At 40.3% G+C, this 12,430-nt stretch overlaps 1 protein-coding gene across 1 annotated transcript; it reads left to right on the plus strand.

Moving 5' to 3' along the window:
- Nucleotides 1-432: 432 nt before the first annotated feature.
- xkr5b (XK related 5b) lies at nt 433-11,877 on the plus strand. The gene is made up of 13 exons (XM_071489667.1): nt 433-951; nt 2,470-2,559; nt 2,664-2,769; nt 2,930-3,096; nt 3,476-3,609; nt 3,724-3,802; nt 4,049-4,218; nt 4,827-4,938; nt 5,069-5,236; nt 5,358-5,548; nt 5,731-5,814; nt 6,179-6,365; nt 6,914-11,877. Exons 1-13 carry the CDS (start codon nt 612-614, stop codon nt 7,588-7,590), a joined length of 2,505 nt encoding a protein of 834 aa, XP_071345768.1. The 5' UTR covers nt 433-611; the 3' UTR covers nt 7,591-11,877.
- The last annotated feature ends 553 nt before the right edge of the window (nt 11,878-12,430 follow it).

Raw genomic sequence — 12,430 nt, forward strand, 5'->3', positions numbered from 1 at the left:
CTGGGAATGTCGGGATGATAGACAGATTTAGTCATATTAGTAAAGATTTAATGCTTTAATGCAACATTTTCTTTTGGTCCAAAATCGAGTTTAACCCTGTAATGCCTGACCCCAGAAACAATGGACAGAAAATTCTGATTTCTTGAATCTGGAACCTTTATTTGGCCCTTTCACAACATTTGAAAAAAAAAAATTACAAAAAATTATTTGCATATAGTTTTTTCCAAATTGTATACACGATTTTACTACATACTAAAATGCAAAAAATTATGTAATTATAACTTGCTTCAACAGATTAAGTGTTCATGTTAGAATATTACTAAAAATTTCAAAGAAAATGTCACTGGAAAATCATAAAAATCGCAATTTTCTTCACCTTGATCCAGTGAGTTGGGAACTATCTGAAGGTGGCCAGCTTGGATTGTCCCATGTGCTGTGTTTGAATTGTTGTAGTGATAAAGGGATCATAGTCTAGTCTTTTCTGTTCTTATTAAAATCCTCTCCTGTGCAGAAACGTTACAGTCCCTCAGTATTCTTGGTGTAGACAGGGGGAATGAAATGTAAACAAAACTTAAGCATAATAAATACATATTACCAGGCTTGATAATTTAATGCTGATGATGATGAATGAAAAGTCAACATTGTCGACTTGTCCTCCTGTGAGGTGTCCTACCTCCATCACTAGTGTGTATCGCTTTAACGGGACGGGCGGTGACGCTGGGACGAGGAGCTGGGAGAGAGCGGGCTGCAGCGGCTGGACCGACCCCGACCGGGACCAGAGCCACACCAGCCTGCAGACCGACACACGGTCACCTCTGCACACAACCCGAGAGACAGCCGCGATGAGGGACTACACGGCGACTCCCAGCAATGGAGGCTCCTGCATGCCCTGCTGCCAAGTTTGCGTCTTCGTCTTTACCGCATTTCTCATCGTTGCAGAGAGGACGGCGTGTGAGTCCTACCTGGGACACACACACGCACACACACACACGCACACACGAACACACACGCACACACACACTAAAACCAAGTGCTGTGTCACTAACACTGTGTTGAAATGTGACGGTGTGTGGCCGTGCACAGTCCTGCTGTGTGTTATTTGACTGTATTGGCGTGGCCGTGCGTGGATGTGGGCTCCAGTGTGTGAGGCACTCTCATATTCTGGATGAGACAGGAGGTTTTGCTGTAATTCAAAATAGAAAGTTGGACATTTGTTTTTCCACTGTCTCTTATTGCGTGGTCATGAATAACGGAGTCGCACCAGGCTCTGCAGTCAGTGCGCCTCTTTCCTATTTTTACACCTTGCAGCTATGAAACCCCGTTTGCCGCAAAACTGCAGACTCATGCCAGTTTTCCTCCTGTTTAAGCAGCTGCGTCGTTTCAGCCTCTGAGTGATCTTTGCTGAACAGAAACAAAGTGGAGCCATGTTGTCATATTCCAGCGCCCTTTTTTTTTGGAGGTGCATGAATGGACGAGGGGATGGGCGTACCCCGGGATGGGGCCTAGTCTGCCAGGACAGCCCGCCTGCTTAGCTGCTAAATCGAGCTCAGATTACATGTATGGGGGGGGTGCAGAGCCTGAGTGAGGAGAGGAGGCATCGGTTGCCTTGTTGTCAGTAAACAGTGCAGATGAAGATGATGTGCAGACAAGTGCACACTAACATTAAACTGCTGCTCTGATCAAATATTGTTAGGTTAGTCCTGATGTAAACAAAGACTACAACAGCATCATGCAAAGTACTGGTAGTTTGTCATTTACATCTGAGGCTGGAGTGTGCTGGGTTAAATATAAAGACGCAGACATATTACATAAGAAGTAAGTCTTGCATTCAAAATATAACTCAATGAAAAGTGTGCAGGTCTAATCAGTTTCATGTACATTACTATCAAAAGTAAAATGACTCATGCTGCAGAATGGCTCTCATCAGTGTTATATCACTGTGTATCACATGATTTGATTATTATTACTGATGTCTTAACTTGTAAAGAGCATTTTAATTTTGTGACTTGACAATATTGAATTTATTTTATCTACTCTCTGTTGTGTAGTTTAATCTGCATATGCATATATTATAAAGCAAAGATAGGATTTGTGTGCAAAATATTAAATAGTAACTATAGCAGTCTGATAAATATAATGTAAATAGAAGTAAAAAGTAAATTATATATTATGCATTATATAGTATATTTCCCTCTGAAGTGTAATGGAGTAGAAGTAGCATCATACTGTCTCATATCTTGTCTATATGGTCATTTTTTGAGTAAATGTGTTTAGCCACATTTCACCAGTGGATTTACCTTTCCATGTGTGTTTTTATGATTTAGACTTTATTACAGTTTTTTAATATCATCACAAGCATCACAAGCAGGCTCAGACAGAAACAGGCAACATAAAAGTGTTTCTATGTGTTTATGGCCTGTTTGTCTGTGTGTGTGTGTGTGTGCGTGTGTGTATGCCGTCTTTCCACAGTGATCTACTGCTTTGTGTACTATCTGTGGGTGGGTCACAACTATTGCTATGCCCATCTTGCGGGCTTCACTGCACTGTTCCTGCTGCCAGGTGAGATAACATCAACAACAACAACCTAACAGATCAATATAAAGCTACAAGAAATACATTGATGGACAGATTGATAGTCATTTTCATCATTCTGTGTTTCCCAGGATGGGTTCCTCAGTGGCTCAGTTACCTGTGGTACCTGTCAGATGGACGTATCCGCAGGAAGTCTCTCACGTGGACACATATACTGCACCTGGGTATCTTCAAAAGGTGGGTTGACCTTATATATATATATATTGTGTGTGTGTGTGTGTGTGTGTGTATGTATGATGATGTTAATCATGGAGACAATCATGTATCTCGCTCTCTCTCTCTCTCTCTCTCTCTCTCTCTCTCTCTCTCTCTCTCCATCCATCTCCGGCCTTCACAGACTGTGGGAGTGTATGCGTCTGCCAGATGAGGATGTGTATGGTGAGATCATGCAGCAGGCGGATGTATCTGCCTTACGTCTGCTTGAGGCCTTGGTGGTCACCCTCCCTGAGACCCTGCTGCAGACGTATGTGCTCATCTGCACTGACATAGGAATCAAATCTCCAGGTAAAGAGAGACACTGAATAGAGAGTGTATGAATTATGTGCGCGGGGGTGATAAGCTCTGAAACAGCATGTGTAAATGAATATGTGTGTTTGTGTGTGTGGTAGTGAAATGTTTGTACCTTTTTGGCAACATTTTCACTATTACAACTTTATGGGTCATAATGTGTGAGATGTTTTGTTTCCAGCTTGTTCTGCTGCCCCCAAGTGTCCAGAAAATGAATTATTGCAGCTTTAACTCTGAACAATTTTTCTGCCATCTATTTCAATGTGCAGCATTGTATCTAATATACAGTATGTATATAGCATTACAACATACCAAGGTATTCACACATTTTTTCTCTCTGCCTTCTCATTCTTTACTCTCCACCTCCCCCTCCCAGCCTCCGTGTGTTTTGTGGTGTGTTTGTTGTCTCTCGCCTGGGCCTTGGTCCTCTATGCCAGAGCCTGTTCACTCATCAGACCAGGACACTTACAAATGACCCCTGCTGCCATTCTCTGTCGGCTCCTGTGGAGGGTGGGCATATTTAAACAAACTTCAAACAACCAGTATGTACTGTGTATTTATTGGCCTATTTCTGATTTGTCATGAATGGCTTTGTTTGTTTGTGTATGTTTTCTCTGTCTGCAGGTCAGTATGTTGGGATCTCGATTTGCTGTTCTCATGCTCTTCACGCGCATCTTCAAGCAGTGGATTCTAGGAGTCATTGGCAAGTTGTAGAAGTTTGTTGAATCTGACAAAGAGTCTTCTGGGCACAGACATGAGTGGTTTGGTTTGTCAGCTGAACATATTTTACTGCTGTTGGACGTGTCTCGGTATGGCCACTCTTTCATGGTCTATTTTATATAATCTTCAATCTATAATCTGAGGTTTACAGTAAACTTTTTTCTGAATTAGTGTGTTAACATATGTGATAGATTTTGAATATTTATTTGGATATGTGTGTGTCTGACAGGTGTGCACTGGTTGGGTGCAACTTTCTGGATGGTGTCTCAGCAGACTGACATCATCCGATCAACTAGTCGATGGAGAATATTCAACCTCGTTCTGGGAGCCATTCACATCTTTCTCTTCCTCAACGTGAAGTACGGTCAATCCAGATACCGCATGGCTGGATTCTACCTGGTATGTTTGAGTTTGCAGTCATTACATTCACATCAGACATCAGACTATGTTAGTATCACTGATGTGGGGAAATCACAATAGAAATGGACCTTATTTTTTGGTAATATTAATTTTGCATGCAGGGGGCTCTGAAAAAAACAGAAACTGTGTCGCACACAACTTTTGAGAACATAAAAACTAAAAATGATTTTGATAAAACATGTGACTTTTATTGGAGACCAACCTCTTCTGCAAATAAATCTAACAGCTCACCAACAGCGTCAGTGTTACAATTCTGACATGTACTGAAGAAACAGGTACCTGCTTAATGCGAGTAAGAATAATTGAATTTGGGAGAAATTTGAATCTCATTAAAGGCACGAGTTAAGTAAAAACCAACAGAATCATTGGAAACACATGTTTGGGATACTGTAGTGCACTTTGGATTAAGGTATTCATCAGTTAAACAGATGTCATCTCCAAGAAAATATTTAAAAAACATTCAGTTCTGAGCTGAATAAAAACTACATGACTTGAGCAGTCATATATAACAGCTAAATATGAGAGAAATACGGGTTTCGAGTTTTGGGGACGGTAGCCATTTTCCTCTGTCTCTGTTTCTTCCTGAGGCCATGTTCGTAGAGAACGCTTTTCTTCTTCTGGCCTCCTCCTGGTTGTTTACCATGGTGTCCTGGGACACTGTCGGCATCCCAGCAGCAGTGTTCTGCAGCTTCCTCATCGGTTAGTCACTGTCCACACACTGTATAAAAGTATATTTGATGATTGGGTTTCCTTCTTTACTTTTCTCTTGCACACCTTCATCCCAAGTCCTCATTTCTCTCTGCTTTTTCCCCTGTTCTTCTCTCTCCAGGAGTGATAGCATTGGTGCTGTACTATCGTTTCCTCCACCCTAAATCCTTTGAGATTTTCCAGAGTATTCGCCACAGAGGGATAGGTGGAGCCTGCATGGAGCGTGGATCTACACTCTCATTGGAGGAGAAAGTCACACCCACTTTCCATCGCCACGCAACACTGTCTGGTCCGTTAAAGATCCATCTATCTATCTATCTATCTATCTATCTATCTATCTATCTATCTATCTATCTATCTATCTATCTATCTATAATATAATAATGACTGTGGTTATTAATGTAATCTAGGAGGTGGGACTCTCATGGACCTTCCAATCCAATGGGAGGGCTGGAAACATCACCACTGGCTGCTGATACGCTTGGCCCTTAAGACGGGGGATGTAACAACGATATGGTCGGCATACGGCGAGGGGGGTCTGGCTGGACTGATGGGTCTGTCTGAAGAAGTTCACTCCCCAGATGAACCTTATGTCCCTCGGGTTTGTTGCGTTCCTGCTGTTGAAAATGTCCCCTGAATTTCATTACCATTAGTTTTTAGCAGACAGTCTGCTTCCTAAACCACTGCTTCTTACTCTAAGTTGTTTGTCTTTGTTTTTGTTTGTATGTCTTTTAAGATTATGTAAAGGGGTGTCTCATTCTTATTTGTGCTGTGAATTGTTAGGTTCCACCTATCCAACCACAGGTTCCTCAGATTTCACATCCAGCTCCTCAACCAGCTCCACCACAAGTGACCCAGGCTCCACAGGCAAGATCTTTGTTTAATTTATCATTGCAACACAGAATTCATCAAATCCATATTTCAAGACACTACGTGTAGGATTTGAAAACGGAGATTAATGAAAAGAAAGACTGCACACATTTTCAATGGGTTTAGCACATTTTTCTACAAACAAAATAATGATTTATTACTAATTATAAATAAAATGCTATAGTTGGCACTTAAAAATAAACAGTGGCTTGACGAGTCTGTATGTGTGGTTATGAGAAAAAAAAATGACAGCAGTCTCAGACACTAGATTTGCTACTAAAAAGTCATATCTGTGCAGAATAATTGTGTTCTGTTTGTCTGCAGTCTGAGGCTCAGCTGTATGTCTTCTGTATGTCCCCAGGTGAGAGAGGTGGTCCAGCCACCAAAGCCACCTCTCACCAGTGTAGTGGCCAGACCAGTGAGAAGAGCTCCTCCCACAACAATCCAGGACATGAGACGGTTCCCAGAGATTATCCCGGTCCAGGAGGTCATTCCTGAAGAGACTGCAGAAGAAGAGTCCTCCAGTGCTCCACCATCAGAGGAAAAAGGTCGGATGCCTGACAAACACTGAATGCTTCTAACATAGCAGTGCACACACTCAAAACCATTCACTTAGTGACAACAAAAATATGAAACAAGGGACCTGTAGAGTCCCAGTGTTAAAGCTAATCAATCAGACTTCAGTGCTTCATGCCAAAGATTGATAGGTGGATGGTCCTCTCTGTGGATGCTGTTCATGTTGGGGAATGAGACAATTGAGAGTTGACTACCTTAGAAACTGACAGGAAAGGGGCAGAGAGAGGGGAACGACAAGCAGGAAAGAGTCGGGCCGGTCGGCCAAGAGCATTTGCACTCATGTGGTGTGCACCCTAACCATTCGGCCATCGGGTCACCCCTGTGTGCAGAGTCACAACTCAGGCTGTGTGATAAACTTTAAAACAAAACTATTTTACATCCTGATTTTTTTATTTTTGAGAATTATTATAAAGCTTTTATGGTCATTTATGGTCATGGTCCCCATTGGTTCCTCTATGGGAAGCGTGTATTATTTCAAAGATGCTATACCTTTAAAGTAAACGCGCTTTCATTTTCAAAGGTGATGAGGAGTTTCAGAGTGCCGCATACGGCTCACCCACACCTTCATCTCCACGGCAACCAGGAAGCCTCCGCCACATCGACAGCAATGCTGCAACCCTGACCGAGGCCTCGTCTTCCGCAGGCTCCTTGGATATCAAGACTCCCGGCTGGTCACCTGAGCGACGTTCCCCTCTCCTGATTGGCTCACCAGAGAGAAAAACGGGGATGCCTGGAGAGTCCAGCACTACATTGTATTTCAGCGCAGAGGCACAGTCTCCCTCCAGTGGGAGCTATCTTGGCTGGGGCTCCGAGCTGTCGCCCATCTCCAGCTACCGAAGTCCCTACCGGATCAGGGAGGCTCGATTTGTCACATCCACCCCACGAATGGAGCTTAGAGCTGGGGCTGAAAGTCCAGTCCTGGCCCCGGTTGTTGTGATCCCTGCCACTCCAGGTACAACACCAGGCCCCACCCCTGGTGGGACCCCTGGTGCTTCAACCCCTGTTGTTTCTACACCAGCAGCTTCTACATCTGCAGCTTCAACACCTGCAGCTTCAACTCCCGCTGCTTCAACCCCCAGTGCATCGACTCCCGGTGCTACTACCCCTGGTACTCCAGTCATTCCACTCACTCCAGTCATCTCCCATGCTCGCAAACAGATGGTCCAGTTTGTGGACAGTAGAGAGAGGGCAGTGTAAGGAAGGTGGGGGTGAAGGCAAAGGGAAATCTTGGGTGGGGAATGGTATCTTTTTTAGTTTAGCAGTAGAAGATATACCTGACTTCATGCTTTAATTAACCTAGGGAAGGCTTGGTGGGGAGTTAGGGGAGTTAGGGGCCTATATATACAGCATACATTTTTCCCCCCCTGATGTGCAGATACAGAAGTTAAAATTGCAGATAATTGGGATACTTTAGCGGCACAGTGGCAAAACACTTGTAAACCTCTGTAGAGACTTTGGTTCAATTCTTAGTAGAGGACTTTGCAGATCGCTCCAGCTCACACATTTAGCCGTGTTTGTGGCTGGTCAGCTGGTGACAAATCATGTTGCTACACTAGCAGCTCCTGGTTGGTTGAAGCGGCTGCATGGAGAAGGGCTGACCCTTCTCACATGTCGGTTAAAGAAAAGCATCTGGCAAATTCCTGTGTATTAGGGTGAATTGTGGCTGACTGCTTCCTATGCAAGCCATCAAAGCAGTTAACAGTGACAAACAGCACATTACATGGGATTGTCCTCTCAAAATCAGGCAGTTGCTGAAAAGAAGACTATAGATTAGTATTCACAGAGGTTAAAGTCTGGGTTAGTCATTAAAAGGAAACTTATAGAATTTCACAGGTGCTAATAAATGTGGAGCATCACTTCCATTCATTTAAATAAACCCTTACACTTCATTTTTAATCATTAGAAACAAAAAAGAGAAGTGCAATGCAGTTAAGTCTCTGGCTGGTTCAAACGGTGCAGTTAGCTGATGCAACCGAAGATAAAATTCAAAAGCAAACAAATTATTTAAATGATGAGGGGTTGTGATAAAAGTACAGAGTCTAAACAATCGTGAATTAAGGCAACATCAGTGAAACGCTAGCTGTATCTCAATGACAAAGAACCAAATGAATAAACGAAGGAAATTAAACCAGTTTACAATAACCAAACATGCTGTCTACCAGGCTGCTTGTGACACCACTCACCTAAACCAGTCTCTTTTTTTAAATTAGTGAGATTAGTCTGATACAATGAAACCAATGATCTGTTATTACATATCGAATCAATGTATACTTCATGCAAACACAAGTATATATCCAAAGTAATTGATGTTAATATGCTTGAGAATGCTTATCATTATTTTTTACAAAACCTTTAGATGATGTTGAGATGATGTTGAGCATCTTGTCCAGTTTTCAGACAGCCACTCATTCACCCAACCAGTCAGTAACTCACTGTATTTACCGGACACTACGTGGTGTTAACACACAATACTGCCACACACAGAGAGACAGAGACAGATCCTAATTTACAGTCTGTAAAATAGTAAAATCTGTTCATTAATGTGTCTGTCTTTGTTTTAATGAAACTATCAGATTAACAAATGATGCGAAGCAAAGGTTTGGAGGAAAAACAGTTTCTAAATTATTGTGTATACGATGCTTTCCTTTGCTTATTGTAACTGCAGTCATGCGAGTCACTCCGCACTTTGCAGCAGAAAAGGTACAGCTTAAGTTTTATTGTTAGAGTGGCTGTAGCATGATATTCTGCAAACTACACAACAATTAGAATGTGGTAATTTATCAAAGGGAAATGAAACAATATAGAATATTAAAGGAGCGTGATTGGATTATCATTATTATTATTACTATTATTAATATATGCATTTTCTTTTCTTTCTTTTTGTACTTGTTTTTCAAATGTTTTTATTTGTTTTTGTCATAGTGATGAGATATTTGTATATTAATTTATATATATATGTATATATAATTACATAGCTATATAATATACATATATAAAATTTATATGTATGTTATATGTCAAAACATTAAATAAATAAATAAATAAACAGAGTTTCCAGAATTTAGACAAGTTCGGCGTACTCGATCATGCTTTCTCTGCATTTTAAAAATATTTTTGTTATGTTTAGCTACAAACAAGAGAGAAAACAAGAAAAGTTACAATGACTAGACAATTTCTATAGGTCATAATTAATAAGTTTGTGTAACTTTTATGACCACCTCTGATAATCACATTTTGTTTCTCTTTCAATCAATGGATTTTTATATGATGAATGATGATGAGGTACAATGTGTGATACATGATAATGAGATGCAGTAGCAGCAGTTGTGAGTTGTGCGTACTGATAATGTGAATTATAATGACAACAAACCTGTAAGTGCTGGGATGGAAGTTCAGTTAGTTCTCTACCCATGATGTTATTGTCTCAATGTCCTGTCGTCCTGGAGATTTTAAACCTTTTTATTTTCAATTTGCCATTCTACTCCACCTCCCACTTATTGTTTCATAGAAGCTTTCACTATCCATTAATTGTTAGTGTTCAGTATTGTTGTCATTTTATATTAATTGTTGATATCCAGTTACTTAAGTTGGTTTTACTGAAGAGCTTACAGCAAGCTGTTGCCAGTGAAGCTTGGAGGCAAATGTAGAAACTATGTATTTGCCTAGTGTGGAAAGTGTATGTGTCATCAACTGTGCAAAAGTTATGCCTGAAACCAGCTGCTATTTTAAAATGGTAACATCAGTGCCTATTGATAGAGGAAAATATAAGTATTCAGATTTGTGGTGAATGAGAAACAGCTTCCGCACATGGAGACAATCAGTCACAGTAAACATTAAGCATAAAAGTGGTTTTGTCAACATGTATTTGTTGTTGAATTGTGGCCCTGTCGAGTGCTTTCGTAGTGCTCATGCAACATTACACTTGTGGATTACCGGGAAATGTCATTAACATTATTTTTAAAATGACATACAGTAAACACTTAAACTTGTCTGCAAGCTAATGGGCATTTATTGATTGACTTGGGGGAAATGTATTTTTGTTGTAGTGTTAAATGAATGGCAGTAACTCTAAATGACTGATTTTCTCCTACGAGTCAGCTTTTCATAAATATGTGTCGCCATTGAGTCTTTCCATCAGTTGAATCTCCTACCTCAGTTAAACTGAATTTCCATGAGACAAAATGGATTTTGTTTTGTTTTGTTTTTTTGTTTTTTTTGTCACAGTATGAAAATGTAATTGCTCATTATGTGACTGAAAATGTTCTGAGCCTTTGTTTAACAGAATAAAACATTTTTTGATATTGTAGCTACCAGACAGAGGGAATCTAGGTACGGGGATATGTATGATATGTCTGAATAGATGCGTTGCATTAAGGTAAGAATAGTGTGCTGCTACGGATTTCAAGTTTGGTCATTGCCAGTATTATGTCATGTTATGATTATTATTATTTATTTCAATATGTGAATTGTCATTTTAATCACAGAAAGTGGTGTTTACAAATATCAGTCTTCCATGTAAATTTGTCTAGTATTTTGAGGTTTTTCTTTTATCTATGCTATTTTATTTTACTTTATTTCTTTTCTTCGAAACAAAATAATAACGATAAAGTAAGGTCTACAGTTGTAATAAGCAATTAAATGGTTGGGCTGCTCATCTTTGAGGGTGATAAAACATGGGCAGCTCTTTGAGAATATACTGTAAATTGGGGTTTATGGAAACAGGCTACAGAGAAAAACATGCTTCTAGCAGAACTGCTTTATCAACCTGTGTCAAACTGTTATCTGTGGCCTGCTGATGAATAAAGGAGTCACTGCATGTTACTCGTCCATACAAGCAGCCGAATTGTATCTATTCTCTTAGAGAAAGAAAGCACTTCCTGTAACTACATGCACTCACACGCACACATACAGTAGTTAACGCTCATGCTAGAATGTATGTGTATGCAAAAGCAATAAGCCAGCTAATGAAATGTATATTAGTGCACTGATGAAAAATGTCTATGCCCATGCTTCAGACTGCAGTGATGCCATGGCTTCATCATCATGAATCAGCGCTTTGCCTTGTAGAAAGACAGCTTGTCTCATGTATGTGTATTGCTTTTTATTAGTACAGTATACTTTGCTTTGTGCACCTAATGTGCATGAAAACATTTCCTTGTGTTTCTAATTTGACTGTATTTTATATTTTTTGATTTCTTCTTTTATATGTGATCACGTTTACTGTTATGAGATGAGCCACGGTGCAGTACTTTATGGTTTTGTGCTGATGTTTCACATGTGAAATTGTTTAGAGCCAAGATAGTTTTCATTGACAGACTGGAATTAGTTTGGTGTTTGAGTGTAACATCACCTCGTCATTGGACGGCCTCCACTTATCAACATGCATCACCTCATCTCTACAAGGATTTCCACAGAGCTGCTGTGAATGGTGGTACTGTGTCATTAACTGTGCTATTGATGTGACAAAATAAAGTCATTAATCATGATTAAAGCCCAGAGTGGTGTGTCAGTCACCCTTCATTCATTTACCATAAGTGATGTGCCAATATTATCACAAGCTTTAGACACAGGTGAAAATGTGGCGCTGTGAGTCTTAGTCCAAACCTCATTATTAGCTTTGTAATGTTTGTAAATAGAGATGATGATCACAGTGTAAATGATACAGTAATGAGTACATTGTAATTTGAGTGGAGGCACAGAACGATGGCAGCTATGGTACAATGTCACAGTGGACATACTGTGCTGTTTACATTATCACAGAGGTGGATTAACCTACCAGGGGGTCCCAGGGCATTAACCACCATTCTTCCAACTCTTCTCTACATTGTACAGTATTCCTATGCTGCCATATTAAAAAAATATTATAGGATTTTCATCATTAGCACAACATGAACTGAAATAATAAAGGCCTTGAGCTTTTATTTTGACACAGGACCTGTCTTCAAGAGAGAGCCTTGAGTTCAGGTAATAAAGCAAAAATCATCTTAAGGCCCCAATCATCTATGCTGATATTGTGCTTTAATTAACTAAATCCAAT

This window comes from Trachinotus anak, unplaced genomic scaffold (assembly GCF_046630095.1).
Source record: "Trachinotus anak isolate AG129_WGS33_773 ecotype Australia unplaced genomic scaffold, CSIRO_AGI_Tana_v1 ptg000011l, whole genome shotgun sequence".
NCBI classification, from domain to species: Eukaryota; Metazoa; Chordata; class Actinopteri; order Carangiformes; family Carangidae; genus Trachinotus; species Trachinotus anak.